This window comes from Schistocerca gregaria, chromosome 1 (assembly GCF_023897955.1).
Source record: "Schistocerca gregaria isolate iqSchGreg1 chromosome 1, iqSchGreg1.2, whole genome shotgun sequence".
In the NCBI taxonomy this organism is placed as follows: domain Eukaryota; kingdom Metazoa; phylum Arthropoda; class Insecta; order Orthoptera; family Acrididae; genus Schistocerca; species Schistocerca gregaria.
In genome coordinates, this window is record NC_064920.1 from 1031829973 (window position 1) to 1031847222 (window position 17250).

At 42.1% G+C, this 17250-nt stretch overlaps 1 protein-coding gene across 1 annotated transcript in view; it reads left to right on the plus strand.

Annotated features, from left to right (window-relative positions):
- The window catches only part of LOC126285668 (DC-STAMP domain-containing protein 2), a 287117-nt gene that overhangs the window by 93980 nt on the left and 175887 nt on the right, over positions 1–17250 (plus strand). Inside the window, exon 7 of the mRNA XM_049984879.1 lies at positions 12921–13134. Within this exon, the coding sequence (XP_049840836.1) occupies positions 12921–13134 (214 nt within the window). The remainder of the gene's footprint in view (positions 1–12920; positions 13135–17250) is intronic.

Sequence of the window (17250 nt, forward strand, 5' to 3'; positions counted from 1 at the left end):
AGATTGTTAGTGAGGTTGCTGGTCCAGTTACAATACATAACCAGACACTTTTAACACTTCAATTTACCTTAGTCCTATGGCAGCACTGATCTTTAGCACTTCAGGTGTTACATATCACTACGGTTGAGTGGTGTGTACCACCTATATCTATCTGGCCAAAGGATAATGATCATAGTTGTTAAACTACACACATCAAAAAAAAGTTTTGCATCACCTCAGTTCCGAGAGTTTTGGAACCTGTACAGAAAATTGGAATAGAGATCAACATAAAAAAATTTCCGTCCTTTTTATTGCTCAGAAAACCACACGTTGCATGTTGTACCACCATACAGTGAGACCTTCACAGTTGGTAGTCCAGATTTCCGTGCGCACCGGTACCTCTAATACCCAGTAGCATGTCCTCTCACACTGATGCATGCCTGTATTCATCGTGGCTTACTATCCACAAGTTTGTCAATGCACTGTTAGTCCAGATTGTCCCACTCCTGAGAGGCGATTCAGTGTAAATCCCTCAGAATGATTGGTAGGTCACCTCGTCCATAAACAGTCCTTTTAAATTTATCCTAGGCATGCTCTACTGGGTTCATGTCTGGAGAACATACTGGACACGCTAGTCGAGTGATGTCATTATTCTGAAGGAAGTCATTCACAAGATGTGAATGCACGATGGGGGCGCGAATTGTCGTCCATGAAGACGAATGCCTTGCCAATATACTGCCGATATGGTTACACTATCAGTCGGTGGAAGGCATTTACATATAATACAGCCATTAAGGCACCTTCTATGACCACCAGCGGCATATGTCAGCTCCACATAATGCCACCCCAAAACAGCAGGAAAGCTCCACCTTGCTGCACTCACTGGACACTGTGTCTAAGGTGTTAAGCCTGACTGGGTTGCCTCCAAACACGTCTCCGATGGTTGTCTGTTTGAAGACATATGTGACACTCATTGGTGAAGAGAACATGATGCCAATCCTGAGCGGTCCATTCAGCATGTCACTGGCCACATCTGTACCTCACTGCATGGTGTTGTGGTTGCAAAGATGGACCTCGCCATGAATGTCGGGAGTGAAGTTGTGCATCATGCAGCCTATTGCTCACAGTTTGAGTCATAACATGACGTCCTGTGGCTACACAAAAAGTATTATGCAACATGGTGGCGTTGCTGTCAAGGTTCCTCTGAGCCATAATCCATAGCTAGCAGTCATCCACTGCAGTAGTAACCCTTGGGCGGCCTAAGCAAGGCATGTCATTGACAGTTCCTGTCTTCTGTATCTCCTCCATGTCCAAACAACATCGCTTTGGTTTACTCCAAGACGCCTGGACACTTCTGTTGTTGAGAGCCCTTCCTGGCACAAGGTAACAATGCGGATGCAATCAAACTGCAGTATTGACCCTCTAAGCATGGTTGAAATACAGACAACACAAGTCTAGTAGGTGCTGCTCATGCAAGGCTGTTTACATATTTGGGCAGGTTTAGTGACCTCTCTGAACAGTCAAAGGGACTGTATCTGTGATATAATATCCACAGTCAACGTCTATCTTCAGCAGTTCTGGGAGCTGGGGTGATGCCAAACCTTTTTTTTATTTATGTATATAACAATTTAGTAATTAAGAATATGATGTGGTATTGTTGTTGTTGTGGTCTTCAGTCCTGAGACTGGTTTGATGCAGCTCTCCATGCTACTCTATCCTGTGGAAGCTTCTTCATCTCCCAGTACCTACTGCAACCTACATCCTTCTGAGTCTGCTTAGTGTAGTCATTTCTTGGTCTCCCTCTACGATTTTTACCCTCCACGCTGCCCTCCAATACGAAATTGGTGATCCCTTGATGCCTCAGAACATGTGCTACCAACTGATCCCTTCTTTTGGTCAAGTTGTGCCACAAACTTCTCTTCTCCCCAATCCGATTCAATACTGATGACTGATTGAGAAGTTCTTCACTGAAAGTATTGCCAAGCATGTGTCAAGAGTCACAATGAGAGAAGGACCACACTGCCCAGTGGCAGTGCCCTCCCTGGTGGAACTCCCAAGATCAGCTGTCTTCAGCTTTGCTGCTTGCCACAGTTATTGAAGGTGATGGGATTCCACGCATTATCTATCTGGTAGCCACTGTCACTGTTCATGAGATTTTCCACAACGCATATTTCAATAGATTCTTTTATAATGGAGTCCCAAAAATATGCTGTTATGGCCAAAACTAATGTTTTGTCGTACTCCATTAAATATCCATTGGAGATACAATATTCCAAAATTGCAGACTTTCTGGGTTGCCGAAGGCGATTGCAACATTTATATTCTGGTCAGTGTTCTCCCACTGTGCATGTTGTTTGTCCTATACAGGCCATACCACACTGTCAAGGTATTTTGTAAATTCCAACCTTCCACAATAACAAATTACCCTTCACTTATCCAAGCAAGTCCGAAATCTTAGATGATGGGTGGAAAATCACTTTCAGCTGAAAATTATTAAGGATTCTTGCTATTTTGAAGGAAATATTTCTAATGAAGGAAAGAAAAGCTACGGACTTTGCTGACACATTCTCCTCTTTACCCACTTTCCAGTTCTTAGCTGTAGCTGAGAATGCACTGTTAATTTGCCGGATAGAGTATTTATTATCTCTGAACACTGCCTTTAAATGTGCAATCTCTTTAGGCAAATTATCTGCATCCAATGCTGTATGTCCTCTCTTTACAAGGGTTTCAAGCACCGTCATAGTTTGAGATGTGTGATGGCAACTTGAAATGTGTAAGTACAAATCAGTGTGAGTGGGCTTACGATAAGCAGAGTGTCGTCACTCTTCCGTCTAACTAAAACGTCCAGGAATAGGAGACAACCACCTTTCTTTAAGACTGTAGTAAATCAAATGTTCTCATGAATGGAGTTAAGGTAATGTAAAAACTCCATTAACTTATCTCCTCCATGGGCCACACTGAAAGTATCATTCACATACCTTCAAGAAACAGTTGGTTTAAGAACTGTTGATTCAAGTGCTCTTTCCTCAAAATCCTCCATAAAAAGGTTAGCCACCAAGGGAGACAAGGGGCTACCTATGGTGACACTATCAGTTTGTTCAAAATATTCTTGCTTAAACATAAAACTGGTTGAGGAAAGAACATGCCAAAACAAACCAATAATGCCCATCTGAAACAGTATATCGATTAGTGCCAAGGAATTAGCAAATGGTGCCTTTGTAAAAGAGATATTACAACAGAACTCACCAAAAGATCCAGACTATTTAGGAGGATAGCCCCCAGTCTGTTGATAAAGTGTTGATAGGTGGAAATTTGCCAACCAATGGTCTCAGCAAGAAAGCAAAATGTTTGGCTAAGTCATATGTAGGGGCATCAGTAATACTCACTATAGGCCATAAAGGAAGACCATCTTTGTGCACCTTAGGAAGACCATACAGTCTTGGTGGTATGCTGCCATGTGATCTTAACCATTTGGTGGTCTCTGTAGGTAACAAGGAAGAATTCAGGAATGTACACATCTTCCATTGTGCACAGGCTGCAGGGTCTTGATCAATCTTCCTGTACATAGTATCACTAGGTAAGACACCACTATGTCCAGATCCTCTTGGAGATGTCGTATTGCAGCCCTTTCTTCAGAGGTTATATTATTGTGTTGAGGAGGAGCTTTCAAAAGAGCATGGCAAATGTCCCTTCTTATTTCTTTGGCAGCATCCATAGAAAGATGTCGTACAGCTTCTTCAAAACCACTTATAAAACTTATCAGAGGTAATGCACTAGGTGGAGTTGCAAAGTTAAGTTCTCTACCCAATATGAACAGTGTAGCATCACCCAAATTCTCCTCCATGAAGTTGACAACAGAATGTCATGCAGTTATTCCGTGAGACAATGGCTGTTTTGGCACCAAACAATAAAATTTTGAGATCTGCTGAGGATGTGCATCCTTATATATTCAGTCGAACTTGGCTGAAGTCACTCCATCAACCCAATCCCACGATACAGGAGAGAGAAGCGCTGCAATCTTCAGATGTATGTGGAACAATCCTCCTTAAATGACAGCCAATATTCATCTCGTATAACAATCTCTCCTTAACAGCAAATGCACTCAGTTGTCAAGGCCACTATTAATGCTGAACTCTTAACAGCACATCACACTTGCACTACTCATGCATACACTGTTATGGCATGGCTATTGTATACTGCTGGGTAGTGTTGCCTTCTGTCCAAAGCACAGTGAAGCTATACTTACACCATTCATGCAATAAACAGAATGGAATTAGAGCTTTTGATTTCTAGAGCAAAATTGACCATTTTTTACTTACATCACTAAAGCTTTCAGTGGCTTTTATGGCTCTACTGCAGTTAGATGCTGTACACAAATTTCAGTTTATTCTCAACCCACTTCAGTTAACTATAAACATTAATTTTATATCATTACAACATTGTTTTTGGTACTTTATGATTTTTCAATCACTAGCATTAGCCCTAGAGATGTTTTTGGTACTTTATGATTTTTCAATCACTAGCATTAGCCCTAGAGAAAAAATGGATGCAACCTGTATGTAGGAAATTTTATGTCATTTAAGTTTTTTTACTGGGATATAGGTTTGCTAGAGACCACCAAAGTTTGGTTGACAAATTTTTTTATTAATACATGGAACAGTTTACATTATATGGATTTCCTCTTTCAAAACATTGAACAATTAACAGCTTAAAATTAATGTTTGTACAATAATAGACAATGAATTTTCTTTTAATATAATTACATTTGTTTTTCACTCTTAAATAATTATTATTTCTGTATGTATTATAATAGAGAACTTTCTGAATTAAGTAATTAAGTAACCTGTTTTCATTTAGGTATTCCTTTACATTATAGAAACTTTCATTTTGTATGATTATTTAGTTTTGCTGTGAAAGAACATGTAGTATCTATGTCTTCTATGTGTCTTGGTAATTTATTATGTGACTTGATGACACTGTACAATAAACACTGTCAAGTTTTAATATTATTTTTTTTTCTGTCAGATGCAAATTATAACTGTTTCTAGTTCCATAATCATGTTCTAAAAATTTTTAAGACAGTGTTCAATATTTTTTTACATACATAATACACAGGAAAATATATTGACAAGGGACAGTTAAAATTTGCAGCATTTTAAAAAGTTTGGGGCAGTAGGCCATGCAGCCTCTCTTGGTCATTACACTCATTGCCCTTTTCTTTAGTCAGAACAAAGCTTGAATATTTTTCCTGTCCACTCCCCAAAAATTGTGCCATAACTAATAACAGAATGAATATAAGCAAAACATACTGACCTGATTTAGGAAATATTGAATATGGCTGTAAGAATTAGGAGGGCATAGCATACTATAGGGATTCTGTTATTAAATATTTTTACATGCACTTCTCACTGTAAGTTACAATAATCATGCATTCGAAGAAATGTTGTACTTTCCACACGTTTTATGAATTCGTTATTTACTTTCTAATTATTATAATCTGTTTCTTTGTTTATGTAGAAGTTCATAGTGCTTGTTTTCTTTATGTTAAATATGAGTTTATTGTTTGAGCTTTCTCTATTAGTACTTCTGGTGCTTTATTGCCCACTTATATACAATGCTAAGTGTTTCTTCAGCTTTCTCTCTTAGCACTTCTGGTGACTTGTATTTTAGAGTCATCTGCAAACAGTATTGTTTGCTCATGCATGGTGCTTTGTGGGAAATTATTAACATAAAATGGGAACAGTATTGAACCAAGCACGCTTCCCTGGGGTATGCATGTACATTTACTTAGAATCAGAAGTATATTTTTCAGTATAGTAGAGCCAGCCACTTGATATAGGTATAATCTCAGTCAGATATATTTCATTTTCTAGATATGTCTGGAACTACTTTTAACTAACCCCTTTATTCCCAGTTTGTCTAGCTTATTTAACAGTATTTTGTGATCCACTGTAGAGAATGCCATAGTTAGGTTGACGAATGTATCTGTCATATAGTTCCCTTTATGCAATCCTTCTACGACATGTTTTATTAGATATGTTCTTGCTGATAAAGTGCCTTTTTGTGATTGGAAACCAAGTTACACATGAAAAACATTAAACAGTCACCTGCAAATTCTCTCCACCATCATGTATACCCTACACCAGTCAGGATATTTTATTTGTTGTCCGTGGCTCTCCCTCCTATCAATATACAAATGTTTGTGAGTACACAATTTGTTTCCCCTATTTTTCCTCCATTGACTGGACTAACTTATCCTCTGCCAATTTGTTTTTCATAGCAGTGAGTTTGTGTGCATCCACTGAGGTGTCTGCCATTTAACTTCATAGGATAGGCAAAAAACAGCTTCTGTGCGTCATCCATTGTCACACTTTTTGAGAAACAGTTCCTATTCGGCCCATTATCACATGTCTTCATCACATGTAAAATTGACAAATTGTCATGCAAGCAGTCTTGGGGTGTCCATTACAATTTATGGCACCTGCCAACAGGATATTTTTGTTATTTTCAAGTCATCATGTAAGATTATTTGCACGGATACCATGGAAATGGCAGCTACATGTTGTGGTTGGCAGGGGAGCCAACCAGGGTTAGTAAAGGAGGCCAAAATGAACGCGTTTCAGCTCACGCAGGCTGGCGTGAGGTCTGGAACATGACAAGGGAATTAGAATTGAGAAAAGCGGACGTAGCTGGTGGAATACTTAACTTTAATCCACTAATGGAGAACGTCGCTCTTTATGGCACATGATTCACAATATCAATAGTACGGATACTGGTGCCTTGCTAGGTCGCAGCAAATAACGTAGCTGAAGGATATGCTAACTATCGTCTCGGCAAATGAGAGCGTAGAAGTCAGTGAACCATCGCTAGCAAAGTTGGCTGTACAACTGGGGCGAGTGCTAGGAAGTCTCTCTAGACCTGCCGTGTGGTGGCGCTCGGTCTGCAATCATTGATAGTGGCGACACGCGGGTCCGACGTATACTACCGAACCGCGGCCGATTTAAAGGCTACCACCTAGCAAGTGTGGTGTCTGGCAGCGACACCACATTCCTCCCCCGCAAATCGGCGTACGGTTGTGGAATAAGGCTTCTGCCCACCGTGGGGAGGACCGCATATTGACGTATGCAACGAGGTGGGGAGCCTAACAACAGGGGAACTAGGAAACACCTGAAAACCTGCTCCAGGGTGCACGCCAACATGCGGTGTATGCGCCCGTAGAGAGACAGAAGGGGCTGAAGGGTCGACCTCCATCGGGCCGGGGCACCCGACGGGCAAAGACGACATATGTTCCGGAGCGGGCAAGAGTTCTGTGTCGGAGGACAACTGGTCGCGGGAAGCGATCGGCGGTGCGTGACCCGGGGAGGTGCATGGCGGCTGCAGCGAAGCGTCCACTGCGGTCGTCGCCGGCGGGAGAACAGGCGGCGGCAGTGGCAGTGGCAGCAGTGGCGGCGGCGGTGCGTCGCCATGGGGCAAAATGGAAGGCAGCGTCGGTAACACCTGGGGCTGAGGCGAGCCAGTAGATGGGTCCCCGGGGCGCTGACTGGACGGTACCGTCGCTGAAAGCAGACGGCGAGCGGCAGATCCCATGCGACGACAAAGGCGCAGCTGATTGAGATGCCGAGGCACCTCACCAGAGGCCTCCAAAACCAGATACATGCGCCCTTCGAGCCAATGCCTTGGAACTCGCTAGTGGCGATAGTAGACAACGTCGCCTGGAGCAAAAGCAAGTGTCTGGCGCTGCACAGGAACCTGATGTGGCGGATGTAGCAAAGACATCAAGGTTTGATGAGGGCGACCTTGGAGCAACTCAGCTGGCGAGCGACCATCTCAGGGCTGAGAGCGATACGAGGACAAAAAGAGCAATAACGCGTCCTCCGGAGAATGCGACTTTCAACTTCAACATCTGTGACTTGAAAGTCCTGACCAATCATTCAGCGGCACCGTTTGACTGTGGCGAAAACGGCGCGGACGTTAGATGTTGAATACCATTGGCCTTGCAGAATGACTGAAATTCTGCGGACTTGAATTATGGGCCATTGTCGGAAACTATTGTCTGCAGAAGACCTTCAATGCAAAAGATAGCGGATAACGATTGGATGGTGGCAGATGACGTCGTGGAAGACATCCGGACAACAAAAGGAAAATTACTGAATGAATCTACCACAACCAACCATCGAGCATTCCAGAATGGACCAGCAAAATCAATGTGTAAGTGTTGCCAAGGGGAAGTGGCTTTTGGCCATGCAAAGAATTTCCACGTTGGTGCTGATTGTTGTTCGGCACACACCATGCAAGAAGAGCACATATTCGTAATCGCGGCATCGATTCCGAACCAAGTACAGTGCTGACGAGCAAGTTGTTTCGTTCTCACTATACTGCAATGTCCTTGGTGGAGAAGCTGTAAGACAGAGGACTGTAATGAACGTGGTACCACGACCTTGGACTGATCATTATCAGAATGCAACAGCAAAACACCATGTCGTACAAAAAGTCTCTCCTTGTGAGCAAAAAATCGGTGAACCAACGGGTCCCCGATCCATGACTTTGACAAGGACCATTGCGTAGCAACAAAACGTAGAATGGGAGCAAGGACAGGGTCGGCAGCTGTGACTGTAGCTACACGAAGAAAATCAATCGGAAATGAATCGACCACGTCATCGGTTTCCACATCTATGAACATACAAGCAAGTTCGGAGGAATCGAATGCCCTGTCCTCAGCAACAGGCAAGTGGAACAACAGATCGGCATTTCCATGGTTAGCAGTGGACCCATACAAGAGATCGTAGGGGTACTGCGAGAGGAAAATAGACCAGCGAATGAATTTCTGTACTGTACTTGAAGGTACAGGCTTGGTCGGATGAAAAAGCGATGTCAAAGGTTTGTGGTCTGTGATTATGATAAAGTGACGACCATACAAGAAATCATGAAACTTTGTAACACCAAATACGAGACCCAATACCTCTTTCTTGATCTGTGAATAATTTCTTTGCGCAGACGAGAGCAATTTGGACGCGAAGGCAATAGGGCGATCGTGCGATCCATCTTTGTGCGCAAGCACAGCACCGATCCCGAAATCAGATGCATCCACCATCAACAAAAGGGGCTTCTGGGGACCGAATGGCATAAGGCAAGTATTGGAAAGCAACGCCGATTTCAACTGGCGAAAGGCGCATTCGCATTCCGTCGTCCAGACGAACAGAACACCCTTACGGCGTATGTGGAGCTGAAATGGAAGAGGCCTGTGGCACATAGCGATGGTAGTAATTTATTTTTCCCAGCACACTCTAAGCTGCTTCAAATTCTGCGGCGAAGGTAAGTCTTGTATGGCATGAAGGTGCGTGGGACTGGGATGTATGCCTTGGGCATTGATTACATGTCCCAGGTATGGCAAGTCCCGAGCAAAAAACACACATTTGTCCTTCCGTAAGCGCAGACCGTTTTGTCGCAAGACCTGAAATAATGTTATGAGATTGGCCAAATGTTCTTCTTCCGTCTTTCCGGAGATCACAATAACGTCAAGAAAATTTGCTGCAGTAGGGACCAACGCACAAACAGTTTGTAGATATTGCTGAAACAATGCAGGAGTGGATGCACACCTGAATGGCATTCGTTTGAATTGATACAACCCAAGATGCGTGTTAACCACCAAAACGCGCTGGGATTCTTTATCCACTGGTATTTGCAAGTACGCATCTGCCAGGTCCAACTTCGAAAAATATTTACACGGGCACAGTTTGTCAAAAAGATCTTCCGGGCGGGGTAAAGGAAAAGTTGCAATCACTAGGTGTGGATTCACTGTTGCCTTGAAGTCCACACAAAGCCTCAACTTTCTGGAAGGTTTTGGCAAAATTACTCAGGGTAATGCCCAGAGAGAAGCCTGCACACCTTCAATAACACCTTGTGATTCCAATTTGTGTAATGTTTTTGCAACCTCATCACGCAGTGCATGGGGAACATTGCATGCTCTGAAATATTACGGTTGTGCGTTTACTTTCAGTTCCAAATGTGCTTTATAGTTCTTAGCGCAACCGAGGCCCGGTGCAATAATATGTGCAAATTCTTCACATAGACGAGAAACACTGTCTGAAGGCACCGTCTGGTTCACTGATAGGACCTGATTTACTATAGACAAGTTAAACAACTGAAATAAATCGAAACCAAACAAGTTCACTGCAGAAGAAGAATGAAGGACATAAAATTACACAAGTTTTGTTTGTCCTTTGTATGTAGGAAGAAGGCTGCACTGTCCTAACACAGGGATACGTTGACCGGAGTAGCTATTTAATGTAACATTTGTGGCACGCAACGGAGGTGTGCCCAGCAGTTCGTAAGTGTCTTGATTGATCAGTGAAACTGCAGCTCCTGTATCAAGCTGGAATGGTATCACTTTGCTGTTAATGTCCAAGTCTACAAAAAGTTTATTGTCCTGCTGACGACAAGAGCGACTGTCTCGTGCAACGTGAACTGACTCTGGTACATAATCACTTGCGACTTGACGGGAGTTCCGGCGATGTCGACGCACACTATTTTTGGGACGAACACAGTCACTGTTAGAGAGAGTGGCACTGTGCGAAGTGGAATGAACTACATGAATTTTCATGGGCAAAGTATCGTGAGCCTGAGTATCCGTGGTTCGATTCCGATTCCGGCGCGATGCAAAGGGCCTGGAACGGTTTTGAGCTTCCAATCTGAGCTTTTTCTGGCAAGCACTCTGAACGTGTCCTTTTTTATTACAATAAAAGCAAATAGCTTGGTGTGACGGGCAATTCACACGCGAATATTTAGTAGCACACCGCGAGCATGATTTGATCACTGCAGTTGCATGCCAGCGCGGCACACGTGGCTGAGAGCCTGGCGGCAGCGGCGCGGCCGGGCGCGAGGGCTGTTTACTGCTCCGCGCAGCTCGCCCGGCGGGCCGGTTAACCTGACACACTGCTGGCGAAGTTTCAAATGATTCCTGAGCAAAGTCAAGTGTGTCATGCTGATACAATATGTCAATCACTTGTTGAAGGGAGGGATTTACTAGTTTCAAAATCTGTTCCCTTATACAAACATCAGAAACGTTCTGTGCAATTGCATCACGTACCATAGTATCTGAATAAGGGCGTCCACACTGACACTCAAAAGCACAATCCCTAGTAAGGCCTTGCAAGATTGCAACCCACTCCCAATTAGTCTGACCTGCCGTATGTTCTGTACAAAAGAAGGTATACCTTTTCGCAACTACATTGACTGATTCCTTGAAATATGCATCTAATGCAGACAAAATTTCTTCATAGGACAGAGTTGCTACGTCGCGGCGGGGAAATAATTTGACTATCACACGGTACGTATGTACCCCAATGGAGGACAACAAAAATGGCTGCCGCTCGTTACCTTGAATTCTGTAGGCGGCGATATGGAATCCAAATTAGCGTGACCACTCAGTCCAGCTTTCCAGTGCAGCATCAAAAGGTCGAAAAGTTGGTGCAACAGCGTGTTGGGGCTGCGTTAGCGGTGAAGCGGCTGCTGCCGCATCGTTTTGCATTGCACGTTGACCCTGGACGACCTGTCCAAGGGCATCCAGTAAGGCCTGCGTCTGCTGATTCTGTAAGCGATAAAATTCGGACAGTACATCTGGAGATTGTGGCGAAGCTATTTCACAAGTAAATCAGGGCAATATCGATACGAACGCGGCTTTGCCTTGTCGCCAATGTTGTGGTTGGCAGGGGAGCCAACCAGGGTTAGTAAAGGACGCCGAAATGCACGCGTTTCAGCACACACAGGCTGGCGTGAGGTCTGGAACATGACATGGGAATTAGAATTGAGAAAAACGGACGTAGCTGGTGGAATATTTAACTTTAATCCATTAATGGAGAACGTCGCTCTTTATGGTACATGATTCACAATATCAATAGTACAGATACTGGCTCCTTCCTAGGTTGTAGCAAATAACGTAGCTAAAGGCTATGCTAACTATCGTCTCGGCAAATGAGAGCGTAGAAGTCAGTGAACCATTGCTAGCAAAGCTGGCTGTACAACTGGGGCGAGTGCTAGGAAGTCTCTCTAGATCTGCCGTGTGGTGGCGCTCGGTCTGCAATCATTGATAGTGGCAACACGTGGGTCCGACGTATACTACTGAACCGCAGCCAATTTAAAGGCTACCACCTAGCAAGTGTGGTGTCTAGCGGCGACACCACACTACAGATTTGACATGTTTTGCACTCAGTCAGTAATCCTCCAGAGAACTGACTCCAATTGCATAAGTAGCTGGTATGCTGCCAAGATTATTTTAGTTTGTTCTCACATGATGCTTGGCCTTATTTGAACTAACACATTCACAAATGCAGATTCTGCACATTCTTGACATTATCACCAATAGTCTCACCCAATTTTCAATGAATTTCTGTGGGTGTCACATCACACAAGTGGGAAAAAAAGATCAGTCACTGTTCTTATAATAAAAATTTCATTATTTGTAGTGCCCATATTACTTATAACTCTTGCCACAGCACTGTATTTCTGCATGCCATTAAGTGCTGCCACCTGTGTCACACATACGCAAGGAGTGCTTACATATTCTAAGGTAGACTGCATATTTTTGTCTGCCCGAAGTACTAGAGAGGGATATCAGACATCTTAGAACTTTATTGCATCATGCAAATGACAAGGCACTGGACATTCATACATTTTTCTAGAATGTAAATGTTAGAGACTTGCAGAATAAGTAGAAATTTGTGTTGCTGGTGTCCTCACAGCAAAATAGTAGAATATAAGAGGACAGTACAATAATCTTTACAAGATATCTGTCTCTGCTGAATTAAATTGTTATGTAAATTGTGTGCTGTGACCATCTAAACATTCTTGAAAGATTTCCATCATTACAAATGACACTGACTATCCATTGTGTCTGTACGCAGTACACTCTACTATAATATAGTGTTCTGTTTCTCTGTCCACAGAGTTACGAGAGTTCTTGTGGCGTTTGAAGAACATATTTTATGTTTCTGTTGATTTTAAACATTCGTATGATTTTGAGACAGAACAATCAAAGACCTTAAAAGAAGTAGCAGCTGAGATTACAGCAGAAGTTAAGGAACGAGCTGCTGTAATTTCCTCTATCTTTGATAAAGTTAGCCTAGTGGCAAGTCTATTTTTTCTCATCATATTTTTCAGGTATGTCATGGGAAATTAAGCTGTAAGTGTACCCAAACATTATAATTTTGGCATACTGCAATTCCAATTTTTGTTTTACTTGTTTTCTCTTTTGCTTTGCACAAATGAATCACTGTTTACCAACTGTGTTTTCTTTGGATTAAATTTATCACCTGACTTCAACTTTTTACAACAGTATGCTCTTCATGCAGGAAATTAACAAAATAATTTATACTCAAATGCAGGTCTACTGGTCGTCACAACTTCCATCCTGTGAGTATATAACTACAACAAATACCTATTTACACAATCAGAGTCAGTTTGAAATGTAAGTGGATACTAATCTACAAGCTAGTACCATGGTAATACATATACTTTCTTTTAATATTGTTTTCAACTGTGCAGTAATCCTCTCTTTTTCTGAAACAAGAAAAAGGCCATTTCTAAAAGACTCTAATGCAGGATAATTGTACAACAGACTAAAACAAATCTGCATAAAATATATGTGACTTAATATGAGTTTTGGCATAAATTAACACTATATCTTTCCATAACCCTTTGTAACTTAGTCATTTGTCTTGTAATTTTGCAACAGTTTCTATCTCTTAGGTCATACATACAAAACATAGTGTCTCTACTAAAAAGGGCTTCACCAACAGTTGGTGGTTGTGTGTGTGTGAAGTGTGCTTGCTTGTGTTTGTGAATTGTGTGTGTGTGTGTCTTTTACTGATGAAGGCTGTGGTCAAAAGCTTTATGTAAGTGTCTTTCAATTGTGGCTGTCTGCAACTTGATGTCTCTTCTTTACAGTAAGTGGTAGTCTGTCTTTTCCTACAATGTTAAAATGTATTTTCATAGGGCATGTGACATTGTAATAATTTTTTAAATTGTAATCTCTTCCTTTTTCATAAAAAAAGATCATCCAAAAGTTAACAAGTCCTGGTCAGGCCCTGAGGGGGGAGGGGGGGGGGGGGGGGGTTTGCTCTGTTACAAAATGCTTCTTTTTTCCAATTTATTTATGACTATATGACTAGAGCAGTGAGACTCACCCATCCTATAAATTAACAGCTCATTTCGAAGTATGTAAAAACTTCCAATAATTGGAAGTCTGTGCTTGTGGACTGCTGCTCATGGAAAAGTCATTTATAACTATTACTGTATATTAACCTTCACTGGGAAACTGATGAATATTCTGGCAAAAATTTGAGTCATTATTATGCCATGTGCAAGGGCTATTCAATAGAGAATGATCATCATTTTTTTGGCAACATACCTTAACCAATCCTCATAATTTTAATGGTCCTTCTCAAAGTAGTCTCCCATGAATGCGATGCACTTGTCGCAGCATTTTTCCCAATCTTCAAATACATGATGGAAACCATTTTTTGAGAGGTCCTTCAAAATTGTCTCTGCAACCTTTACCACTGCTTCTGCTGATTGATAATGCCTCCCACAAAGGCATTTCTTCATGATGTTGTTGTTGTTGTAGTTGTCTTCAGTCCTGAGATTGGTTTGATGCAGCTCTCCATGCTACTCTATCCTGTGCAAGCTTCTTCATCTCCCAGTACCTACTGCAACCTACATCCTTCTGAATCTGCTTAGTGTATTCATCTCTTCGTCTCCCTCTACGATTTTTACCCTCCACGCTGCCCTCCAATACTAAATTGGTGACCCCTTAATGTCTGAGAACATGTCCTACCAACCAATCCCTTCTTCTGGTCAAGTTGTGCCACAAACTTCTCTTCTCCCCAATCCTATTCAATACTTCCTCATTAGTTATGTGATCTACCCATCTAATCTTCAGCATTCTTTTGTAACACCACATTTCGAAAGCTTCTATTCTCTTCTTGTCCAAACTATTTATCGTCCATGTTTCACTTCCATACATGGCTACACTCCATACAAATACTTCCAGAAATGACTTCATGACACTTAAATCTATACTTGATGTTAACAAATTTCAATTATTGGAAGTTTTTACATACCTCGAAATGAGCTGCTAATTTATAGGATGGGTGAGTCTCACTGCTCTAGTCAAAAATAAATTGGAAAAAAGATGCATTTTGTAACAGAGCAATCGCCCCCCTCCCCCCTCATTTTAGGGAATAGAAAGAAGTCACATGGGGCTAAATCTGGACTGTAGGGAGGGTGAGGGATCACTTCACGTTGATTTTTACAAGGTATTCAGCAACAACATTGGCAATATGTGGCTGCGCATTATCATGGTGCAGCATGCAGCCTGCTTAATGGAAATTTGGAATTTTGCACGTGAAATGGACTTGAAATGTTTTCATAGCATACCTGTAGTATTGCCCAGTTACTGATGTGTGTGCAGGTAGAGCATGCTGATAAACCATTCCATGAATATCAAAGAGTGAGATGACCAAACTTTCCCAGCAGAAGCAAACACTTTTGCTTTTTTTGGTGATGAAGGAGATTTCCACCCTGAGCTTTGCTGTTTGCTCTCAGGATCAAAATGATTTAGCCAAGTTTCATGAGCAGTGATTACATTTGAAAGAAACTCCAGATCTTCCTTCAACAACAACTTTAACTGCATGCAGACCTGCATGCAAATGTCCTTTTGTTCAGGAATCAACAGTCTTGGAACCCATCACACACAAACACATGTCATGTGTAATTTTTCTATCACCAACATGTGTGTTGCATCCAATAAAATGTTCAGAATTTCAGAAAGTGATCTTGAGGTAATTCGTCGGCCCTCTCTCACAATGACAGCAGCTGTGTTGATGTTTTCTTCCATAAGAGCAGTAACTGGAGCACCGGGTCCACCTTCCTTTGCCAGCCACTGTGGCCGAGTGGTTCTAGGTGGTTCAGTCCAGAACCATGTGGCTGCTACGGTTGCAGGTTCGAATCCTGCCTTGGGCATGGATGTGTGTGATGTCCTTAGGTTAGTTAGGCTTAAGGAGTTCTAAGTCTAGGGGACTGATGACCTCAGATGTTAAGTCCCATAGTGCTTAGAGCCATATGAACCATTTGAACCACCTTCCTTTGAAATTGATTGTGTCTCATCTTTTAACATTTTAAACCACCTTCGAGCTGTGCTGTAGGGACAACAGACTCGCCATAGTCCTCCTGTAACATTGTATAGGCCTCAACTGAACATTTGTTGAGACAAAAGCCGCATATTGTTCCTCACATGTTACCTCCATTGCAGCGGTAGGCGATACTGAACATGTCTGATCTTGCCTGCCGCTCACAGGTGGGAACAAGGAGTCACAACAAAGAAACTACTACAGCATGTTTGTTGCACATTAAGCTAACAAAATACAATATGATTAAATTTTAGCTTGAGAAATTATGAACATAAAACAAATTATGATCATTCTTTATTGAACAGCCCTCATAGAAGGCAACAGAAAGTAAATTCACACCACATTTTGAATATATTCATTTTGATTTTCCTCAGGGGGGGGGGGGGGGGGGCGTTTTCATATCTACCTAGATTTATGATTGGGAGATGGTTATTACCATCATATTGTATACTTGATGGAGATTATCTCTCTCATCTGATACTTTTTTATTCAATAATTTTATCAGGTTCTTCACTGCTAGGTCTAACACTTTTTCTCTTTCTGTTTGTAGCTGCCCTCAAAAGACTTGCAGAGTAGCTCTCCTTCACCTTACAACTAGATCACAAAGATGTCAATATAAGTCTGTAACAATCCAGAGGCATTTGAATTTCAAATTGAAACCTCCTGGCAGCTTAAAACTGTGTGCCAGATTGAGACTTGAACTCAGGACCTTTGCTTTTCATGGGCAAATGCTCTACTGACAGAGCTGTCAAAGCACAACTCACAATCTGTCCTTGCAGCTTTACTTCTGCCAGTAGTTCATCTCCTACCTTTCAGATATCACAAAAGCTCTCCTGTGAAACTTGCAAGAGTAGCACTCCTGTAATAAAGGATATTATAGGATATTGTGGAGACATGGCTTAGCTACATCCTGGCAGATGTTTCCAGAGTGAAATTTTCACTCTGCAGTGGAATGCACACTGATGTGAAACATCTTGGCAGTTTAAAACTGTTTGTCAGTCCAAGAGTTGATAAAGCGCTTGCTCATGAAAGGCAATGGTCCTGAGTTTGAGTCTCACTCTCGGCACAATTTTAATCTGCCAGTAAT